The sequence below is a fragment of the Pristiophorus japonicus genome, chromosome 6 (assembly GCF_044704955.1).
Source record: "Pristiophorus japonicus isolate sPriJap1 chromosome 6, sPriJap1.hap1, whole genome shotgun sequence".
NCBI lineage: Eukaryota > Metazoa > Chordata > Chondrichthyes > Pristiophoridae > Pristiophorus > Pristiophorus japonicus.
The window spans coordinates 221,515,403-221,538,829 of record NC_091982.1 but is presented as its reverse complement, the minus strand read 5'-3'; the positions used below and the strand labels follow the sequence as shown (position 1 = coordinate 221,538,829).

At 42.4% G+C, this 23,427-nt stretch overlaps 1 protein-coding gene across 10 annotated transcripts in view; it reads left to right on the top strand.

The window, feature by feature from the left end:
* nmnat3 (nicotinamide nucleotide adenylyltransferase 3) overlaps nucleotides 1-20,300 on the top strand; it is a 108,215-nt gene extending 87,915 nt beyond the window's left edge. For 4 of the 10 annotated variants that reach the window (XM_070883617.1, XM_070883616.1, XM_070883615.1 and 1 more), the window contains exons 5-7: nucleotides 5,719-5,910; nucleotides 6,199-6,345; nucleotides 6,652-7,582. In XM_070883617.1, coding sequence (XP_070739718.1) covers nucleotides 5,719-5,910; nucleotides 6,199-6,345; nucleotides 6,652-6,777 — 465 coding nt within the window. In that variant the 3' untranslated portion in view covers nucleotides 6,778-7,582. The other 6 variants (XM_070883619.1, XR_011593665.1, XM_070883618.1 and 3 more) reach the window with 6 other exon arrangements.
* Nucleotides 20,301-23,427: the final 3,127 nt, after the last annotated feature.

Genomic DNA, 23,427 nt, shown 5'->3' with positions numbered 1-23,427 from the left:
CACAAGTTGCCAAACTATTTCCACATTAATAACGGCGAACTCATTAAACTCGCCATTATTTTGGTAGCAAAATCTGGGCCGTTAAATCAAGTCTGCCATCTGCGATGGACTTAAAGGATCCCCTCACACTATTTGAAGAAGAGCAGATTGTCTTCCAGTGTCATGGCCAATATTTATCCATCAAAGAATATGACTAAAACAGATTATCTAATCATTTATTTCATTGCTTGTTGTGGTACTTTCCTATGAGAAAGTTGATTGCTGCGTTTCCCTATGTTACAACAGTGACTACACTTCAAAAGTACTTCATTAACGATGAAGCACTTTGGGACATCCTGAAGTCATGAAAGGCACTGTGTGAATGCAAGTTATTTCTTTCTTACCGCGAATGACCTCCATGAAAAGTCCAGCGGATTATTTCTAATTCTTGAGTAAATTTGCAAATGAAAAAAACATTTAGAGGATCAAGGGGTATGGAGAGAAAGCAGGAATGGGGTACTGAAGTTGCATGATCAGCCATGATCATATTGAATGGCGGTGCAGGCGCGAAGGGCCGAATGGCCTGCTCCTGCACCTATTTTCTATGTTTCTATGTTTCAATTTTTACACTCTCTGGAATGTAATGTTTTTTTGTTTCATTCCCTTACTGTAGACATGTCAGTATGCCAGTGAAACTTTTAATACAACACTAATGGGAGCTCTGAAAAAGAAACATTGGCAGGTTTTTCTCTTTTTGGGAGGTGAAATCTTACACTAATCAAGCAGAAAGATGTCAGAATGGAGCATTTTTCTATATTTAACACCCAGTCTCATCATCGAGCATTCCTCAGTCAGGCGTAATATGGGACGGATACAAACTACAGCTCCCTTTACTATTTGCCAACAGAGTACTTGACTGCCTTAACTAGTCTCAGAAGAGCAGACTGTACGGCACTGGTGAGAATTCTATTTTCCACACCATGCATTCCTTTGATCTGTGAGTGACATTGTTCATTAAGGTTCAGAAGCACCAGAATTTGTCTATCCCTTGGTTTCATATGTACTAAAAATTCAGGCAAATTGAGTGAATTCCTGCAGCAGGCCCCACTCTTGGCAGCACTGATAACACAGACAAGCTTCAGCAAACAACCACACTGTGCTCTGTACCAATGCATTTTTAATTATTTAAACTATGTTTTAGTTTTACTGCCTGTTCAACTTACCAACACATTTTTAGATTTCTATCTACACATTGGGGCCTTTCTACCTCTATGCAGTCTAGTTAATAATGTAAGATATGTTGTGACGGTCCTAAAATCAGTTAAAACATTAAAGTTTCTAAGATTTGAAATGAATTCCGTTTCTATCTCCCTTTCTTCTGTTTCATGATCAGCCCAGCAGCTAAAAATATTACTTATTTCCCAAGTACTTTTGATTTTTTTTGTCTACTTAAATTACTCGCAGCCCCAATCCTGTCTTCAAACCCAAGTCCATAGACATATGTAGCCCATTTACAGAGTAACTATTGACTGAGAAATTAAAAGGTTTTCAATAAATAATGATGAATAATAAATAATTCAACACTGACTAATCTCTCTACTGTTTGAGTCTCCTCTAAGTCTAAATTTGTCATGCAGTGGATCTTCACGCATACTGTACACTCACCAATTAATCACCTAACTGGCATTGGACATCAGCTAATGGTCCTGACAACTTTACAGGAGCTCAGTCTATTTGCTATTGATCAACACAGACTCCCACTCAGGGAAATGTTTAACTCGTCCCCTGCAAAGGTGATCAAAACCTTTCAGGAATTTATCGAATGATTAGCATGTGACAAGATTAACATTTTAGTACAGAACTACAATTCAAGATAGAATTTGTTTCTGGTTTAAGAATGGTATCTTTAACAATTACCTAAAAATCATTGACCAACAAAGCAAAACTGTACCTAGGACTCAGTGATCCAGCTGGAAGAGAAACGCAGTCAGATACTAGTCACTAGGCTAACGAGGCCCACTGCAATCACCGAAGCAGGTTGATAAATCTCAAGCACAAGGTGAAATCTAGTCCAGTAACAGATATATAACTCGAATTGTAGTGATGGAACAAATCCGAGGGTACAATTTTGCAAGACTATCAACAACAACAACTTGCATTTATACAACGCCTTTAAAGTAGTAAAGTGTCCCAAGATGCTTCACAGAAGCGTAATTAGACATAAATTGATACTGAGCCAAAGCAAGAGACATGAGGGCAGGTGGCCAAAAGCTTGGGCAAAGAGGTAGGTTTTAAGGAGTGTCTTAAAGGATGAGAGAGGCAGAGAAACGTGGAGAGGGAATTTCGGAGCTTGGGGCCTAGACAGCTGAAGGCACGGCTGCCAGTGGTGAGGTGAAGGAAGTGGGGGATGCTCAGAGGTGGAGGAATGCAGAATTCTCGGAGGGTTGGAGGACTAGAGAAGGTCACAGAGATGGGAGGGGCGGGACCATGGACGGATTTGAACACAATGAAATCGCTGGTCAGTGGAAAAGAGTATCAGGCGGAGTGCAAAATGGACTGTTGATGCACGATCACCCATTTTGCGCTATCATTGTAGACGAATTTATACCCAGTGAACGGATTCCTCCTTGTACTGCTAACCTGTAACAATCACTCTGACTGTTCCTACACTGCAAGGATATTTTACTGTGCTTTTATATAAGTGTAAGATGTAATTATGTCCCAGAATTTGCTGGGAAAATAACCGTGAGTTTAATGCACTCGCCGTTAAAAGAAACAGCAATTTGTGGCAAGGAAGAGATATGTTGTGAGTTGCAAATCGCCGTGTGGTTATCAAATCATAGCAATTTGTGGTACAAAATTTTGTCGCGCTAAAGAGTGAGGAAAAATATCCAATTCATAAGTCATGCCCCTCTCCAGCATATTCTCGGCCTGTATCAGTGCACAGTGTCCGCTGTGGCTCAGTGGGGAGCACTCTCGCCTCTGAGTCAGAAGGTTGTGGGTTTAAGTCCCACACGAGGGACTTGAGCACAAAAAACTAGACTGACACTCCAGTGCAGTGCTGAGGGAGTTCTGTACTGTTGGAGGTGCCGTCTTTCAGATGAGACGTTAAACTGAGGGCTCCGTCTGCTCTCTCAGGTGGACGTAAAAGATCCCGTGGCACTATTTTGAAGAAGACCAGGAGAGTTGTCCCCGGTGTCCTGGCCAATATTCATCCCTCAATCGACATCACGAAAACAGATTATCTGGTCATTATCATATTGCTGTCTGTGGGACCTTGCTGTGCGCAAATTGTCATCCGCATTTCCTACATTACAACAGTGATTACGCTTCAAAAGTACTTAATTGGCTGTACTTCATTGAGACGTCCGGTAGACATGAAAGGAGCTATATAAATGCAACTCTTTTTTTCAATGCTCAGAGTAGTAGTGGTCGGAGCAGCAAGCGGTAATCACAATGAAGCGCGTGTATTTGTAATGGTGATTTGATTGTGCTGAGGATAGCTTTAGATACCTGGAAAGGCAAAATGTAAATGGGACCAAATGAAGTTGATCTGACATTTATTGCAGCTTGTCCTTCCTCCCTCCTATTGTATCCTAATAAACATATAACTAGTCTGTTGAGAAATGTGCTTGGATGGAGATATCTATAAACCTGAGGTAAAACTAGCCAACTGGCACAGCCTGCACATAATGCATTTAATTTTTATTCACTGTTTCAATCCCAATAGAAATGCTTAACACAAACATAATGGGCCCAAATGTTGTCAGTGGCACTCGCCATTCATCACTCATACACTTTCCACAGAATTGTGAACAGAGCAAGCAACAGCGTGTTTCCTCAACCAATCAAATTGAACAATCCTTACCGAGGCACAGAACCAGGAAGTGCAAGTTAGAATATTTAAATCAATGTAAACTCATAAGAAGAAAGGAAAATAAGATTATAGAGGGGGAAATAAAAGAGAAAAAAAAGTTTACATTTAAAAAATGTTTTTTAATCTCCCAACAATAATTAAAATCTGAAAGAATGAGACTCCCCACTTTTTCAGTGCCAGAGAGATTGTTTGGTAGTAATTACAGCTTACCATTCCATTAATAATTCACTTGCAGTTGGCCCTACTGTGTCCCATTTTTAGTTGCGCTATTTTTGGTTTGGGGTGGAGGTTCGGTACTTTCTCCCAAATATTTTTTAACATTACCCTTTTCACTAGACTGGCTGCTTTTAGTCCAAACAGATGTGGATTGGTAGCCATTAACGCTGGTACAAATAATGACACTGTGTCATAATTTATTTTCTATTGCTGAAGAAGGTCAGAAGCATAATCCAAAGATATTAAAAGTAACATTTTAGAAATTAATATGAAATAATCAAATGAATGACCACATTTTTTCCAGCAATGGCAAATAAACATCAATTCCATCATTTTTGAGCTAAGATGAGGTGGGCGAGGGAGGGGTGATAGAGATTTATCAGTTTAGCCCAGAAATGGGAAAGCCTAACTATTGGCAATAGGACAGGGGGTTGCATTGATTGTGGCTCTTGAAAAAGATTCTGTGTGCGGTGGGCCTGATGAAAGTGAAAAACAGGAAAAGGATTAAACTTTTTCCAATTCTTTCTCACTCACTCACTCCACCTCTGGGAATCCAATAATTGTAGTTTTAACTGAATGTAGAGTAGACCAGGGAGAGCCAGGCTGTGGGCCTGCCACACAGCAAAACTGTGGCTTGAGGATATCTATAATCTATTGGGCTAGGCATGGTAGTGTGAAAAGTAAATTGCCTTCTAGGCCACATATTTCTGTTTAATGTGCTTCAGTTTCTATGCTCATGTTCTATACTTCATTCAGACCTGTGAAAAGGATTATGTTGAACATGAATGGGCAAGCATCCACCAGAGTTCACTTGTTACATGTACTGCACACCATTAACAAACCAAGTTTAACAGTCAGATATGTGTGCAGCCTGTCTATAGGTTTGAAAAGGAAAACTACATTTTTAGAATGGGGAACCCAGCCAGCAACTGGGGATCCATCTTTTGATTGCTATGAGCTTCCCTTGGTCCCTTTGTGACTGCATTCTCAATGTTTGCTGTTGACAGGGTGAGGTAGATGGAAAGCTGCAACTGGAATGATTGCTTTCCTTTTGCATATTTGATATCAAAACTACACATTGTCAGTGGTCATTAGTCTCCAGGTTGAAAAATCTAATACAAATTGCACCCGCACTAATGCATGTACTTTCATGGGGGCCGAAATTGGTAGATGCATAAGGTCTGCCCATTTCTCGGTGGTATGCCGGTGGTGCGTCGTTTCAAACCGCAGGCATGCCGCCAAGATCGAAGAGGACAAAATTGGTCACATTTTTTTCGGTGGTATGCCAGCAGTCTGCAACGGGCAGTGTGTAATTTAGTAGTCGATTCAGATCGACTTTCTCTTCGATGGATGGTGTGGACTGAACTGCGCGTGCGCAATTTTTTTTTTTGTTTTTTTACAGAAGCGTTTTACCCACGATTTTGGGGGTCAGGGGTCACCTGCACATGCGCAGTGACTTGAAGAGGAGGGAGAGAGTGAGAAGGAGCAGCAAGCTAATCAACGGGCAGTTACTTGAAAAACACATTGCAGAGTTAAAAAATATTCATACAACTAATAATTCTACCGTTGAACAATAAGAAGACATATTTTACAAAGCAAAAATCATAACATAAATATTATGGAAATGTTTTTTTTAAAAATCGAAGCGCAGGAACATCGAAAAGGACGGGAGGTTGAGGGTGCCCGCCTTCAGGGAGACGGAGTTACCTGCCCTTCTCGAGCATATCACAAAGAGGTACTCCGAGCTAATGAAGGGTGGTCGTGAAAAGCCCCCCCGAAAGGATTACAACAGGATATGGGACGCAATCGTGGAGGCCGTGTCCTCCATAAGTACCATGGTACGTACCGGGGAAAGGTGCCGGAAGAGGTGGAATGACCTGGTGAGGGTTGCAAGAGTAATGATTTTATTTATGCACCCGCTACATGCCATGCACCATGTAAATGTAGGTTCAGTATCACACGGATGATGTTATTTATCTTAATGTTATGGCGATGTATTCGTGCTTTCAGGCAATGACAAGAGGATCAACACAGTGTTTTTTTAAATTTGTGTGTGTGTGACCCTGTGTGTCTGCGATGTTAAATGGATTGAAGATTTTTACTTTGATTTACTTTACTTTCTGCAGAAGAAGACATCCTGCAATAGCAGCCAATCAGCGGAGTACGGGGGGAGGATCCACAACCCAGGAGCCTCGAGATCCGTGCCCTGTCCCTGGTTGGGGATAGCAACCGTGTCACCACCGGCATTGGAGCTGACCCACTCACACAAGACGGTAAGTTGAATAAAATGCAATGTGTGTTGCGGTCCTCTCATGTCATGTAATGCAACTATAACTGTAATGTTGGCCTGATGTAATGTAATGTAAGTTTATTGCACTGTAATGTAGGCCTTATGTAATGTATTGCAATGTTGGGGGCATATAACGCAATTTATATATGTATTGTCTGTCTGTCTGCAGTACTGCAGCAGTGGCGGACATTTAAGGCTGCGATAAGTCACTGTACTCGTACTCATAAAACCCTGACTCCTCGCCTGATGCACTACTTTTTTAAATGTTGTTTTGTACTTGTGGACTCAGATGATTCAGACCACACCGACACAGATGACAGACCCACTGCCTCCACCTCTGGCGTCACCCAGTCCTCTCCCAACTTCACCACTGGCAGAGATGAGGAAGATGAAGAGAAAGAGGAAGAGCTGCTGATCCTGGAGCCAGTGGAGGTGGAGGTAGGGGTGGAGATGGAGGAGGATACACTAGCTCCATGTGGGACAGCGGGAACATCCTCCACCACCGAGTCTGTATTCAGGGAATTCCCCCGTGGCTCCTCTGATTCTGCGGGACCAAGCCGTGCACAGCAAGACACCCCCAGTGTTGCAGCGCCTTTGCCGCAGTAACGGAGGTTGGTGCAGGAAAGGTCAGTTGCTGTAGGCGTGTTCCAGGACATGATGCGTCTGTCACAGGCCAGCGTCGACATAGGTCGAGAGCTGCTCAAAGCCATGACTACGATAGCAGCAAACATCGTGGCTCTATCAGAGCAGCAGTCGAAGGATATGTCGCGTATGATCACCGCGATGGAGCGAATCGCCGATGTCGTCAAAGCCATGCGGCAATCGACGGGATTGGACATGGCGCAGAACTCCCCCCACCCCCCCCCCCCCACCACCGTGCCATAGTAGTCAGGTCGACAGCACCTGAGGGTAGGTAGCTGACATCATCGTCCAGCCCTGAAGCCGCGCCTTCCACATCGCGAGCTTCTCCTGAGGCCCCAGTTATTGCGCCTGCAATGTCTAACCACCAACGATAGCAACAGCACTCAGGGTGCGGTACTGCATGCCGGCTTGGCACCACCACAGAGAGATACAGGCTCAGGGGCAGTGGGAAAGGGACGGGCGGGAGTAAGCAAGGGGAAATAGTCCCAAAGGTGGTGTAGCACGTGGTCGATGCCAGGGGCGAGGTTGTAGCCGAGGCCAGCAAAGGGTCTTTTTGTTGTACTTGTGCATTGAATACTTTAAGTTTGATTTCTAAAAGTTTATTAAAGTTGAAAAGTTTTATTAAAGTTGTTATTAAAATTGTTAAATTTTTGTTAAAGTTGTTATTAAAGTTCTTAAAGTTTAGTTAACATTGTTATTAAAGTTGTTAGAGTTGTTTTATAGTTATAAGTTTTACAAAGTTTTTAAATTATTGTATATTTTTTAGATTTTTACATAAATGTTTGAATTTAATTTAAGCACTCTTGTACAGTGTCAAACTTTTGGGGTAACAGTCATCAGGGTATAGCCTTCTCCTCCTCATCAGTCTGCGACCTCCTCAATTACCATTATAACTCTGCTCAATAAACCTTCTCACATCTGGTTCCAGCATTAGACAGGTTGTCAGTAATACAGGTTGAGATAGAAACATAGAAAATAGGTGCAGGAGCAGGCCATTCGGCCCTTCGAGCCTGCACCGCCATTCAATATGATCATGGCTGATCATGCAACCTCAGTACCCAACCCCTGCCTTCTCTCCATACCCCCTGATCCCTTTAGCCGTAAGGGCCACATCTAACTCCCTTTTGAATATGTCCAACGAACTGGACTCAACAATTTTCTGTGGCAGAGAATTCCACAGGTTCACAATTATCTGAGTGAAAAAGTTTCTCCTCATCTCGGTCCTAAATGGCTTACCCCTTATCCTTAGACTGTGACCCCTGGGCTTACCCAACATTGGGAACATTCTTCCTGCATTGAACCTGTCCAGTCCCGTCAGAATTTTCTAAGTTTCTCTGAGATCCCCTCTCATTCTTCTAAATTCCAGTGAGTATAAGCCTAGCCGATCCAGTCTCTCCTCATATGTCAGTCCTGCCATCCTGGGAATCAGTCTAGTGAACTTTCGCTGCACTCCCTCAATAGCAAGCACGTCCTTCCTCAGATTAGAAGACCAAAATTGCACACAATACTCAAGGTTTGGTCTCACCAAGGCCCTGTACAACTGCAGTAAGACCTCCCTGCTCCTATACTCAAATCCCCTCGCTTTGAAAGCCAGCATGCCATTTGCTTTCTTTACTGCCTGGTGTACCTGCATGCCTACCTTCAATGACTGATATACCATGACACCCACGTCTCTTTGCACCTCCCCTTTTACTAATCTGTCACCATTCAGATAATAATCTGCCTTCCTCTTTTTGCCACCAAAGTGGACAACCTCACACTTATCCACATTATACTGCATCTGCCATGCATTTTCCCATTCACCTAACCTGTCCAAGTCCCCCTGCAGTGTCTTAGCATCCTCCTCGCAGATCGCACTGCCACCCAGCTTATTGTCATCTGCAAACTTGGAGATATTATCTTCAATTCATTCATCTAAATCATTACTGTATATTGTAAATTGCTGGGGTCCCAGCACTGAATCCTGCGGCACCCCACTAGTCACTGCCTGCCATTTTGAAAAGGACCTGTTTATTCCCACTCTTTGCTTCCTGTCTGCCAACAGTTCTCTATCCACGTCAATACATTACCCCCAATACCCTGTGCCTTAATTTTGCACACTATTCTCTTGTGTGGGACCTTGTCAAAAGCCTTTTGAAAGTCCAAATACACCACATCCACTGGTTCTCCCTTATCCACTCTACTAGTTACATCCTCAAAAAACTGTAGAAGATTTGTCAAGCATGATATACCTTTCATAAAGCCATGCTTACTTGGACCAATCCTGACACTGCTTTACAGATGCGCTGATATTACATCTTTAATAATTGATTCCAGCATTTTCCCCACCACCGATGTCAGGCTAACCGGTCTATATTCCCTGTTTTCTCTCTCCCTCCTTTTTTAAAAAGTGGGGTTACATTAGCTACACTCCAATCCATAGGAACTGATCCAAAGTCCATGGAATGTTGGAAAATGACCACTGATGCATCTACTATTTCTAGGGCCACTTCCTTAAGTACTCTGGGATGCAGACTATCAGGCCCCGGGGATTTATCGGCCTTCAGTTCCTTCAATTTCCCTAACACCATTTCCTGACTGATAAGCATTTCCTTCAGTTCCCCCTTCTCGTTAGACCCTCGGTCCCCTAGTATTTTTGGCAGGATATTTGCGTCTTCCTTAGTGAAAACAGAACCAAAGTATTTGTTCAATTTGTCTGCCATTTCCTTGTTCCCCATTATGAATTTACCTGATTCTGACTGCAAGGGACCTACATTAGTCTTCACTAATCTTTTTCCCTTTACATATCTATAGAAGCTTTTGCAGTCAGTTTTTATGTTCCCTGCAAGCTTACTCTCATAATCTATTTTCCCCCTCCAAATTAAACCCTTAGTTCTCCTCTGCTGAATTCTAAATTTCTCACAGTCCTCAGGTTTGCTGCCTTTTCTGGCCAATTTATATGCCTCTTCCTTGGATTTAACACTTTACCTAATTTCCCTTGTTCGCCACGGTTGAGCCACTTTCCCTTTTTTATTCTTACGCCACACAGGGATGTACGATTGTTGTAGTTCATCCATGTGATCTTTAAATTTCTGCCATTACCTATCCACCGTCAACCCTTTAAGTATCATTACCCAATCTATCCTAGCCAATTAACATCTCATGCCGTCAAAGTTTCATTTCTTTAAGTTAAGAACCAAAGTATCTGAATTAATTGTGTCACTCTCCATCTTAATGAAGAATTCTACCATATTATGGTCACTCTTCCCCAAGGGGCCCCGCACGACCAGATTGCTAATTAATCCTCTCTTGTTACCACAGAAAGTTGTTGAGGCCAATTCACTAAATATATTCAAAAAGGAGTTAGATGTAGTCCTTACTACTAGGGGGATCAAGGGGTATGGCGAGAAAGCAGGAATGGGGTACTGAAGTTGCATGTTCAGCCATGAACTCATTGAATGGCGGTGCAGGCTCGAAGGGCCGAATGTCCTACTCCTGCACCTATTTTCTATGTTTCTATGTTATACAAGATCCAGTCTAGGATGGCCTGCTCTCTAGTTGGTTCCTCGACATATTGGTCTAGAAAACCATCTCTTATACACTCCAGGAAATCCTCCTCCACAGTATTGCTACCAGTTTGGTTAGCCCAATTAATATGTAGATTAAAGTCACCCATGATAACTGCTGTACCTTATTGCACACATCCCTAATTTCCTGTTTGATGCCATCCCCAACCTCCCTACTACTGTTTAGTGGTCTGTACACAACTCCCACTAACGTTTTCTTGCCTTTGCTGTTTTACAGCTCTACCCATATAGATTCCACAACCTCCATGCTAATGTCCTTCCTTGCTATTGCGTTAATTTTTTCTTTAACCAGTAACGCTACCCCCACCTCCTTTTCCTTCCTGTCTGTCCTTTCTGAATATTGAATACCCCTGGATGTTGAGTTCCCAGCCTTGGTTACTCTGGAGCCATGTCTCCATAATCCCAATTACATCATACCCATTAACAGCTATCTGTGCAGTCAATTTATCCACCTTATTACAAATGCTCCTCGCATTGTGACTCAGAGCCTTCAGGCTTGTTTTTTTAACACTCTTTGTCCTTTTAGAATTATATTGTAATGTGGCCCTTTTTGATTTTTGCCCTTGATTTCTCTGCCCTCCACTCTTGCTTTTCTCCTTCCTACCTTTTGCTTCTGCCCCCTTTTTACTTCCCTCTGTCTCCCTGCATAGATTCCCATCCCCCTGCCTTTTTAGTTTAAACCCTCCCCAACAGCACTAGCAAACACTCCGCCTACGACATAGGTTCCAGTCCTGTCTAGGTGCAGACCATCCGGTTTGTACTGGTCCCACCTCCCTCAGAACCAGTTCCAATGTCCCAGGAATTTGAATCCCTCCCCCTTGCACCATTCCTCAAGCCACGTATTCATCTGAACTGTCCTGCAATTCCTACTCTGACTAGCACATGGCACTGGTAGCAATCCTGAGATTACTGCCTTTGAGGTCCTACTTTTTAATTTAACTCCTAGCTCCCTAAATTCAGTTTGTAAGATCTCGTCCCATTTTTTACCTATATCGTTGGTACCTATATGTACCACGACAGCTGGCTATTCACCCTTCCCCTCCAGAACGCGCTGCAGCCGCTCCAAGATATCCTTGACCCTTGCACCAGGGAGATAACATACCACCCTGGAATCCCCTTTGCGGCCGCAGAAACGCCTATCTATTCCCCTTACAATCAAATCCCCTATCACTATAGCTCTCCCACTCTTTTTCCTGCTCTCCTGTGCAGCAGAGCCAACCCTGGTGCCATGGACTTGGCTGTGCTGCCTTCCCCTGATGAGTCATCTCCCCCACAGTACCCAAGGTGGCATATCTGCTTTGGAGGGAGATGACCGCATAGGACTCCTGCACTACCTTCCTTCCACTGCTCTGCCTATGGTCATCCATTCCCTATCTGGCTGTGTAACCTTTACCTGCGGTGTGACCAACTCACTAAACGTACTATTCACGACATCCTCAGCATCGCGGATGCTCCAGAGTGAGTCCATGCGCAGCTCCAGTGCTGCAATGCGGTCTGTCAGGAGTTGCAGCTGGACACACTTCCTGCACATGTCGTTGTCAGGGACACTGCCCCATTCTTTTTAAATCTCCACAATATAACTAAAATGCCTTCTATCTTAATAAATTACTCAGTAACAAAAATACCTTTTCCACCCTAAATTGCACTGTAAAATCATTGTTCACCTCAGAAATACAGAGGTGCTGTTTAACTGACAGTTCCCGATTTCCAAAATGGTGGATCCGTGCACTCCACCCATTCCCGCCACTTATGATCACGTAAAACCACCTTTTCCTGGATGGTAAGCAGCTCCGGTGGTATGTCAGCGGTATGCAATGAAAACTGGACTTTTTGAGCGGTATGTGGGCGGACCTGCATGGCGGACGGTGTGCATACCGCTCGGCGGTATGTCAATGATAAATATTCCAGTGAATGTTATGTAGGTGGTTTTTGACCAAAATCGTATTTTGGGGCAGTAAGTCGGTGGTACGCAGGCGGTTGGTCGACCAATTTCGGCCCCTCCATCTTACTAGCACTTGCCTTCATAACATATTCATCCCTGAAACAGTACCAGTCCATTTCTGGGAATCTTATATAAGCATAATAATGACCAAAGGATGTGCTGCCTATTGTCGACCAATTTCGGCCCCATGATTTTTACCACCTTGTTAGGTGTGACTTATTGGTCTCACACTTTCTAAGATGTACAGAAACATTAACTGTTGCTAATGGCATAGTGCTGTGAATGTCACTGAACCACTTAATTGGAATAAATTCTGTCCTGACTTTGAATTTCATGACCGTGTGTTTTTTGTAAGAGGTTTTGTGACAGGTTCTTGATGCACAATCTTTAAATCAGACCGGGAGAACCATAACAAAGAGAATGTAATGAAAATTTTTAGGACAAGAATTTCACTGTCTGTGTTGATCATGTTTCAAAGAAATAAGATTTGCTCTCAGTGTGTGAACAGGTAAATCAATTTCTCCATAAAGTCTCCAACAAGTCTTGTGTGACAATAAATCAAATGTGTACTTTATGAAATTAGAATGAAAGATGTGTTACACACTGTATGCTCACAATCTAAATCACTGAAATCTAATCTGAAGAAGATGATTTTTTTGAACATTAGCATGTTTTACGATGTGCAGGTCAAAGTGCTTAATGAAGCATAGGTGACAATAACCACACAATCTAATCCATTATATTACATATTGTACACTTTCTATGAACACTAATATTAAAGTAAATATATCCCATTGTTCTTTAAATACACTACTGAGCTTGTGATTATCCCTCATTAGATTGGTGATGAGAAAACTCTTTCCTGCGTCATTAGCATTGGGAACTATTGGAACAGACATGTATGGATTTCCTCACAGGCTAAGCTTCAACAATCCCACGACTTTAAAGGTGCACTGCTGTCTAGTAAAATCAAATGCATTGCATTTTCTCTGGCTGCTAAACGCTGGAATGAGCAAAGAGATGAGAACATAAGAAAAGATTATTCAACCCATTGAACGTATTCCACAAGTGCAATTTATGTGTTAGCTGTACGTCAGTTAGTAACGCTTTCCACTTTGAGGCAGAAGATGGTAGGTTCAAATGAGCTCAAAATCTAGGCTGACACTTCAGTGCAGTACTGTCAGAGGTGCCATCTTTTGAATGTGACATTAAACCGAGGCCCGGTCTGTTCTCTCAGGTGGACATAAAAGATCCCATAGACTATTTGAAGAACAGCAGTGGAGTTCTGACCAATATTTATCCCTCAACCAACATTACTAAAACAGATAATCTGTTCATTATCTCAGTGCTGTTTGTGGGACCTTACTGCGTGCAAATTGGCTGCCATGTTTCCTACATTACATCAGTGACTACACTTCAAAAGTACTTCATTGGCTGTAAAGCGCTTTGAGACGTCCTGAGGTCATGAAAGGAACTATATAAATCCAAGTCTTTCAAGTCTTTCCTTGTTTAACTCTCTCATGAGTTCAAATTGTATTTTGAATTACCCCAATTTTTTTGTATTCATTACCATGCCTTGATGAATTATTCTGAGTAAGGACATTTTCCAAATACTTTCTCTGAATTTATTTTTCACTCATTTCCATTTAAGCCCTTTAGTTCTACTTTTTTTAAAGCTCATTTTGAAGTATTATCTTTCAATAACATTTGATGATAGCGCAAACATTTCTTTATGTCCCTGGTTCCATGCATGCCTCAGTACCTTTTTATTTCTTGCATCTTAAGTGTTTTTTTTTGTAATAGAGCTTCTCCGATTGCGAGGATGGGCTTGTTTCTGCTTTTCGGACTTCCCAAATGCTGCTGCATTGTGCCTGCTAAGAGCTGTGTGAAGTGACTTGCTCTCCAGTTTTCTTTCCCTCTCTTTGAAAAAGATGTCTAGTCTGAACTTGCTTGACGGATTGATTGAGCTGGTACGATTCTCTCCTTTGACTCAGAAAGATGTGGGTTCAAACCCCACACCAGCATCTGGGTTCATAATCTTGGCTGCCCCTCCAGTGCAACCGAGAAGTGCTGCACTGTCAATTGAATGAGATGTTAAAACCAGATGCAACATGCCTTCTCTAGTGGTGAAGTGGATGTTCAAGATCCTGTAGCATTATTGGAAGAAGGCAGGAGGTTCCTGCCCTGGCCAATTCTCCTCCCTGAACCAATACCACTCAGAACAAAATGGAGAAATTCCTTATTCATTTTACAGGTGTATTGATTGTGCTGAAAGTCCGTGAAATATTGTTTGTGCAGAATGCTTACACAACGATAGTCACTGCACTCAAAAAGTAATTCATTATGTGAAGTGCTTTGAGACATGTTGTCATGTTAAGGTACTATGTGAACACAGTTATTATTATCGCTTTCCTTTTTTGGGGCAGTTGATATCAGGAGATCACCATGACAGTGCTTGGAGTAATAGCTCCAGTTCCTCGACCTACATAATTTATCAATTTTGATTGCAACCTAAGGGAGAGGGAAAACTTTTCAAAAAGTCCATTCTATAACGGAGCATACAGTGAACATGTCCCTTAGGAATTAATACGGAAACTCAGACAAATTTTCTACACAAGCAGTTCTTCAGTAAAATCTCTTCAACAATACAATACCACCTCTTCAATCGACTCTCGGCTGAAGCACGGCAAAATATATTTTGTTCAGTTTGCTGGTTTGTCTCACTAACCCTGAAGGACATGCATTTAAAATAATTGTCTCGACAGATTCTTTTGCAGAATGGCTTTGTTCTATAAATGGATACTTAGGAGGCATGAAGAACAGTATTAATTTTCAGTCAGTCCTTTGTAAATGCTCAGCCTTGAGGTAAGAGGATTGACTATGCTTTTGAGAGGGAGAGAAAGAAATGCAGGGATTATTTTCAGAAAACACTTGGGTCAGCAGCACTGTTTCTTGTTGAGCAATTATTTTTGGAAAAATAAATTTCCAGGGTTTTTATACTGACGAAGTATTGTTCAAACATATGAACCTGTGCTTCAAAGAACAGTCACTAAGATTTTTATAAGCTTTCAAATTTCAGAGCTGGAACTTAACCAATTTAAATTGAATAATTCCACACCACTGCAGGTACTCTACCAAGTGTGGAAATACAGATTGTTCAATATATCCACAAAAACTATAACACGCATAATTTTAAGTTTAAAAAATCACATGCTTTGTCAGTATTCCTCCGTTTTAGTCTGAGAATAATACTAATTTGAATCCCCTCATTACATGGCAATGGGTGGACGAAGGGTGGGGGTGATGGGAGGGCTTAAGGAAGTATTTAGTCATGATACTCCAACCATCATGGTGTGAGCAGGCTTGATGGACCAGCTGGTCTTTTCCTGACTTAATATGTTCATATGTTTTCATAAAACTAGACAGCCAACTAAAAACAATCTGTTTTAAGCTAACAACTGATTGATTTTGTTGATGTAGGTACTTGCTAAGGATATTTTAAGATTTGACTAGTAAATTGGCAGGGGGGAAACTGGTCAAGCCTGACTTTGTTTACCGTTATTAAATGAAAAGTTGTCGTAGAGTAGAGTTTGACTGGCAGATGTCCAGGGATGAGGTGATCCTGCTGGTAAAATGGAAAAATAGAATGAATGTAAACATAAAGTTAATACATTAAAGAGAAAACTAAAAAATCAGGAATAATTTTAAAATGTAAAAGTCCTTGAAAAAGAAAAGTACAAATGGGAACATCATTGGTACGTACAAAGCAAACAAAACAAAAGGAAGGTTAAAATAAAACCACCCAAAAAAATGATATGAACAAAGGATAGAAAAGCATACCAAGGGGCAAATCACAAGAACCAAATCAGAATAATGAAAGTGGCAAGGAAAGAAGGATTAGACAAACTGAAAATAAAAAGAGAACTTAAAAATAATTAAAATAGCAAGGAGAGAATATATGCAAGAGGATGAGCCAGACCATAAGGTGAAGTGATGAACTCAGAGAAAATAATCACCCTGCAGGGCCTCACAGACTGTCCAGAATAATAATATCACCGGCTTTAATGGAGGAATGAATCAAGCACACATGTTGTGCAGAGACCAATGTATCACGTCATAGTGCCATGTACCAAAACTTTGATCTTTAACCCTATGAGAGATGAGCTTGAGGTCATCAATGTGTTACACATTTCAAGAATAAAGTTTTCATTTGGCTGGAATTTTGTATATTTAAGCTTCCTAGAGGTTAAAAGGTCTCCATTGAGATTTCTGCAAGCTTCCAGGAGCGAAGTTAGGAAACACTTCTACACGCAAAGGGTGGTAAAAGTTTGGAGCTCTTCCGCAAAGGGCAGTTGATGCTGGGTCAATTGTTCATTTTAAATCTGAGATTGATGGATTTCTGTTAACCAAAGGTATTAATGGGGCAAAGGTCACAGATCATCCATGATCCCATTGAATGGTGGAACAGGCTCGAGGGACTATATGGCCTACTCCTGTTCCTTTGTTTCATACATTTTGCTTTATCATGTGGTAGTAACTGATAGGTTTCACTCACACAAGATTCTCCAACCATTGGCTGTGAAAAGCGGGGTAATCTAGTCCATAATTTGGTGTTTTTACCTATTTATTCCCCATCCTGAAGGTAACGTTCTGTTTCCATGGCCCAAGATGCCTCACTCATTGGCCATTCTTCATGTCTGAGTCTAGACAATGAACGTTAGCTGACTGTTAGCCATACTTGGCATCACAACCGAGCCCAATCCTGATCATATCCAAACACCACATATGCTTTTTCTAGCAATGGATAGCGATCAGAAGTAGGAGCCCCAAAGTATTTTCCCCTCCCTAACCCAGGGCTCCTGAGGCCAATTGTAACACCCTTACTGCTTCTCCAGCTGAGATCAGCTAACTCAGCACTGAATGGAAATCAATCCTGGGACCTTTTGACCTGTGTAGCTCAATTATACACTGGCTTATATTTTCTGTTATTGCAGAATTTGTGCGAATCTTCATTGGGGTGGGAGTTCCAAGTGCCACAAGGAAGCACCCTGAACCCCAGCTGATTTTCCATGGTGAGGGTAATTTCTGGGGGATGGGGACTAAGAGAGAAGAAGCTAGGATGGAATAGGCTGCAGAGTTCTGCTGCAGTGTAGTGTGGCCAGCAGTCTCTGTGCTACCTGGTTAACCTTCTTTAAGAAAATTGAAAATTAAAAAAGGCAATCAATGAATGCAATCAATGGTCTTATTTCTGGGCAGTTAAAATTTAAATGGTCCCTCTGTTGTCCATATCAATGCAGTGTGCAATGGATGATCATTACTTGCAATAGGCCTGCCCATATATAGGTGGATATATTGTATGTTACTTCATCATTTCCAGTGGAAAACCCCTAGAAGCGGCAGGGGAGAGCAGGTAGGCTATGGAGTGACTCCCATGTGTTTGAGTTATGCCAGGAGCTGACATAACCCAGCTAGAAAATCTGGCCTAGTTCTTCACCAACTGAGCTGTTAGGGAGCAGAATCATGTCTTTCATACAGGAAAAAGTGTGACATATCAGCTGCTGGGCAGTCTTAGTGAATGTATTAGACACATATGTTAGCCATTTTTTTGTTTGTTTCACAACAGAGTGTTGCATATTGTGTTATATTAGAATCTGCTGAACCATATTCTGCCCATCAGTCTGAAACAGATTGCCTTCCAGGTAAACATTTTTATCACAACTATTTGACACATTCATTGACGTGTGAATTTTGTGTTTATCTCCCTGCAGTTGTACCAAGGCTAAAATTACTTTGTGGAGCGGATGTTTTGAAAACGTTTGACATTCCCAATCTGTGGAAGGACGAACACATCGAGGAAATAGTTCAGAAATTTGGTCTTGTTTGTATTAGCCGTGGGGATGTAGATCCAGAGCGATTGATTTCCGAATCTGATATCCTCTTTAAACATAGGCACAACATCCATGTGGTGAGGGAGTGGGTACTGAATGATATAAGTGCCACTCATATACGCCGTGCTTTACGCAGAGGACACAGTGTGAAATACCTGCTCCCAGAAAGTGTCATTGACTACATTCAACAACACAATATATATACTGCAGAAAGTGAGCAGCAGAATATTAATGAGATCCCACAGCCACTGAAATCCCAGAGCAACATGATAAGCATGCTAAATGATTAAAGTGTAATTGCTAATTTGATTTGTGGGGGTCAAGAATTTTTTTTTATTCATAACAACAAAACAGCTGTCTGAAAATTACATATAGGTGTAGAAGAAATTAAGTTGCATTTTAACTGATACCGAAAAAAAACAATTAAAATTTATTGGGTACAATTAGTGGGTAATTTTTCAATATTGAAAGAATAGTGACAGAGATGTTGGTACAGCCAGGGCTATGCTTGTCTAAATGTTAAGTTTGCCCAGGCTATTGGGTCGGAGATATGATGTGAGAAAAAGAAAGGAAAGGAGGAAAATATAAAGTGACTTGCAATAAGGCTTTGTTATAATTATTAGATTCGGAAGTGTGTTTTCATCCAGTTATCCCAGAACTTTCACGAAACTTCCCATTTGTGTGCAACAATAAGTATTGCATGCAAGGGGAATTGGCAACTGCTAATGAACTTTCCAAAAGATTCCAGCAAGCAAATGCCACATACAAACACAGTTTCATTGTCTATTATACTATTCATTCTGAGGTTGTATAGAAAGGTAATAGAGAAATTCTAAGCAGTTTAAAATTGTCATCCATTATCTAGCTCCCAAGGTTATAGCATATTGAATATAATTAGACATTTGCCAATTCTTACCAAGAAACAGCAATATATTTTAAAGTCTAAGGGCTGGATTTTAAGTTCTGCTCATTTCGGGGCGGTAATGGCGATGGGGCGGTAAAGTTTGTGCCCAGGAACAATTTGCGCCTCAATGAGCAAAATTCATCAGCTGGGCCCTGAGTGTGGGGCGGAGCGCGAAGTGAGGCGTTACACATCTCTCCTAGAGTGCTAGGCCGGCTGAGCAACTGAAAATCCCGCGCTAAACAGCCAGCCTCGGAGCGCTGTAAGAGAAGCCCGGGAGAGAAAAATACTTCTTAAAAAAAACACTAAAAACATTCCCAATAAATAACTCACACCACCACAACATAAATCGCAAAAAAACCCCAATCACACTTACCTGAGGTCGGCATTAATTACCTCACTGCAGCCCCTACAACTCAGGTGGCCAGCTTTCACAGGCGGTCTCAGCAGGGCACTCTACGGAGTGCTACGAATTGGGCGGCAGCCAAAAATCAAACCGGGGTGTTGCACACCAGCTTACCTCTGCCAGGCGGCAATGCTCCGCTCCCCATTGAAACTGGCACCGAAAGTCCTGGCGGGCGTTGGAAGCTGGCTGCCCACCCAGAAGTGCTTACCACCGCCATTGCTGCCCCTCCACGGCGCTAACAGGTGACAGAAGACCGAAAATCCAGCCCGAACTACTTGTATAAACAATATAGCATTTGTCTCAATGTTTTCAGTTTTTACCTAGGTAGAACTAGTGATCAATGGGCTACTGTACAAACACTTGCAAATTGGCTCTTTTCATCTGTAGTTCATTGAAATCATAATCTAGGTATACCATTTCATATTGGCAAACTTTATCAGGACTAACTACTTTTACTTCAAATATATCTTTATTTCAAATATTCAAATTATTTTATCTGACTTGTAGTGATTTGCAATTTTGACAGAAAAATCAGATTTGCACAGCATCAAATGTCATGGAAAAATACAATTGGGAGTTTATAATATGCATATGTTTACTCAAATATGATTTTCAATGCAGTTTTGCTATATTCTTGTTGGTAACAGTTGTGCAATAAAATATGAAAAAAAATCATTTTAGCTGGTTTTATTATGGAAAACCTAAGTGTAATTTCATGGAAAAACTAGTATTCTCTTTTTTCAATATCTCAAGAAAATCAAATGAGCCATCAACCTAATTAGGTCTACTGGTCGATTTAGTCACAGTATTAATAAAAATATTGGGCAGAATGAGGCCTTCGAAAGAGAGTGACCCAATTCCTAAAGCTGAGTTGCCTGGTGACTCTAATATGAGGCTCACTTCAAGCTTAGCGAAGGAATGCATAATTGGTGGAGCTCAGTCCAAATCTAGGGCCTAAAAATTGGCCCCCTTAGCGCCTCACATTATCGCCTCCGGGGGCGATAACGGGGTACGAAGCACTTACCGACCGGGCGCAGCGAGAAGATCGACTCCCGCGATATTCGGTGGGATGTTTGCAGTGGCGATATGGCGTTGCGCCCCGATCTCCTGCGCCCGGAGATTGTGACGTCATCGCCGTGCGCATCACCCCGGCAACGACCCGCACCCGAATTTTGGTTCTGCCTCCTGCAGTATCACTGGGCAAAAACATTGGCAGCTGCAGGAGGTATTCATCAGGAGGAAGGGTGCTTTGGGGGCGATGCTTAAAGCTGAGGTGGCCGAGGTAAGTGAAACTAATACTGAAATTCTCTCTTTGAATTTTTTTTGCTGCTTTTCCCCCACGATCGACCAGCCCGGCACTCTGCTGCAGTGTGTCGGGCTGATCGGGCCGGAACGCGGAAGCCATCGGGGAGCAGGTACATTTTTTTTTTGCAGAGCCTGCACGATGGCCCTTCCCTTTAAGGGAGGGAACGAGCCTTACAACGCAGCAGCGCTGCATCGCCCATTGTGCTGCGCTGCACACCTACCGCCCCGCCTGCTGCCTGTTGCGCTCCAGGAAGGAAGTGGAGTGCTTGATTTTGCACTCTACTTTCTGGAGCGCAAATGTCGATTTTTTTTTTAAAGTTAGAAAGCATTAGCACCTGACACTAATTTTTCCAACTTTTAAAAGTTACGGCACCAAACACTGCGCTCCCCCTAGATCTGCAACATTTTTTTATCAGTGCTGGTCTCGAAAGCTTTCAAGATAATTGAATATAAGCAAACCTTTCAGCAGACTCAATTTCACACCTTGGGAATGAAAATCGAGAGAGATGTATACCGAGTGGTTGATCTGATGTTGCCCCTTTTACACTAATGGCCAAAATCAAAATTATCTCCCTTGTGTTTATGGCCCCAAATTTCCTTGGGGGTTGGGTGAATTGGGGATGTTATTGGATCAGGCAGGAGGCCAGAAATTGGGGTGGGATTGGTCTCCACTGCATTCCTCAAAGAGAGTGTATTGGAACTTCTGGCTTCCATTGCCAGATGATGTCAAAAAAAGAGACAGGACTGGCAGATTATGTCACCCTCATGTGCCATCAATGTACTATACGCCTGCATGAAGTAGGCAAACAGTGCTTTATCCCGGTGGAAGCTGATCCCATCAAGGTGAGAAAGCAGTTTTTCTGGAGAATGTCCCACTTTTGCCACAATCATTAATCCTTAGTTGAACCGCACCCGTGTTTTCCTCTAACATTCCCGTCACTACTTTCAAAGGTTTAAGAGAGGGACAGGAAATTAACTTTCACAGAATTAACCTGAAATTCTGGGGCCAGACATAGTATGACTTTTTACAGGTTTGGAGCCTATTTCAACCTTTGAAGGTTCTCAGAAAATGTACTGGAATCTGGACTTTGGAGCCAGGTTTGCCATTACCACATTTCTGTTTTAACGTCTGTGACAATATTTCAAATAATTTATCGATTGACTCCCATTCCCGAAGAGGAAGAACCCAAGGAGTAACATGAGAACTATTTATTCCTCAAAACACCAGTTTGGAATTTCCTTCACAGTGACTATGAAGACCAGATTCTTCCCGATCTGTGAAAGAACACCACCGGCAGCAGCGGGGATAAAAGCAGCGAACAGCCAACCACCGCAGGGAGCAGCGCGAGCAGGTAAGAGAGGGTGACAAAGGAGAACAGCGCAACTACATTTGACATCACAGGAAGACAGGGAAGTGATTGGTTGGTGAGTTTTTCTCTCTTGCTTTAAATTAAGGGACTTAAATTAGGGGCCGGGATTAATAACTAAAAACTAAATCTAATTAATTAAATACATTATAGATGGCAGAACAGGCGATGTGTCACTGCTGCAACTTGTGGAAGCTGGTGGACACAATTGAGATCCATGGCGACCACATCTGCAGCAAGTGTCTGCAGTTGTAGGAACTTCAGCTCCATGTTGATGAGCTGGAGTCCGAGCGGCAGACACAACAACACACCAGGGAGGGGGAGAGTTACCTGGACGCCGCGATCCAGAAGTTAGTCACACCAATTGGAGTAATTAATTCAAATTCGATCCGTGGTCAGGGACAGGAGGGTGTGACTACGATTGAGGAAGGTACGAGGACTCAGGATAGAATGATGGAGGAGCCTCAGCCCTTGCTCTTGTCCAATAGGTTCAAGGCTCTTACTCCCTGTGTGGACGAGAGAGGATGAGCAAACTGACCACAGCACCATGCTACAGGAGGCCATTCAAGTGGGGGGAGTAAAAAGAAACGTTGTAGTGGTAGGGGACAATATCATTAGGAGGACAGATACAGTTCTCTGCAGCCGAGAGCGGAGTCCCAAAGGCTGTGTTGCCTGCCCGGTGCCAGGATTAAGGACATCTCCTCAGGGCTGGAGAGGAATTTGGAGTGGGAGGAGGAAGATCCAGTTTTTGTGGTCCACATGGGTACCAACGACATAAATAGGACAAAGAAAGAGGTTCTGCTGAGGGAGTATGAGCAGCTAGGGGCCAAATTAAAAAGCAGAACACAAAGGTAATAATCTCAGGATTACTACCTGAGCCACGAGCAAATTTGCATAGGGTAAAAAAGGTCAGAGAGTTAAACACGTGGCTCAAAGACTGGTGTGAGATGAATGGGTTTTGGTTTGTGGGACTCTGGCACAAGTACTGGGGTGAGCGGGAGCTTTTCCGTTCGGATGGACTCCACTTAGACAGTGCTGGGCCTAGTGT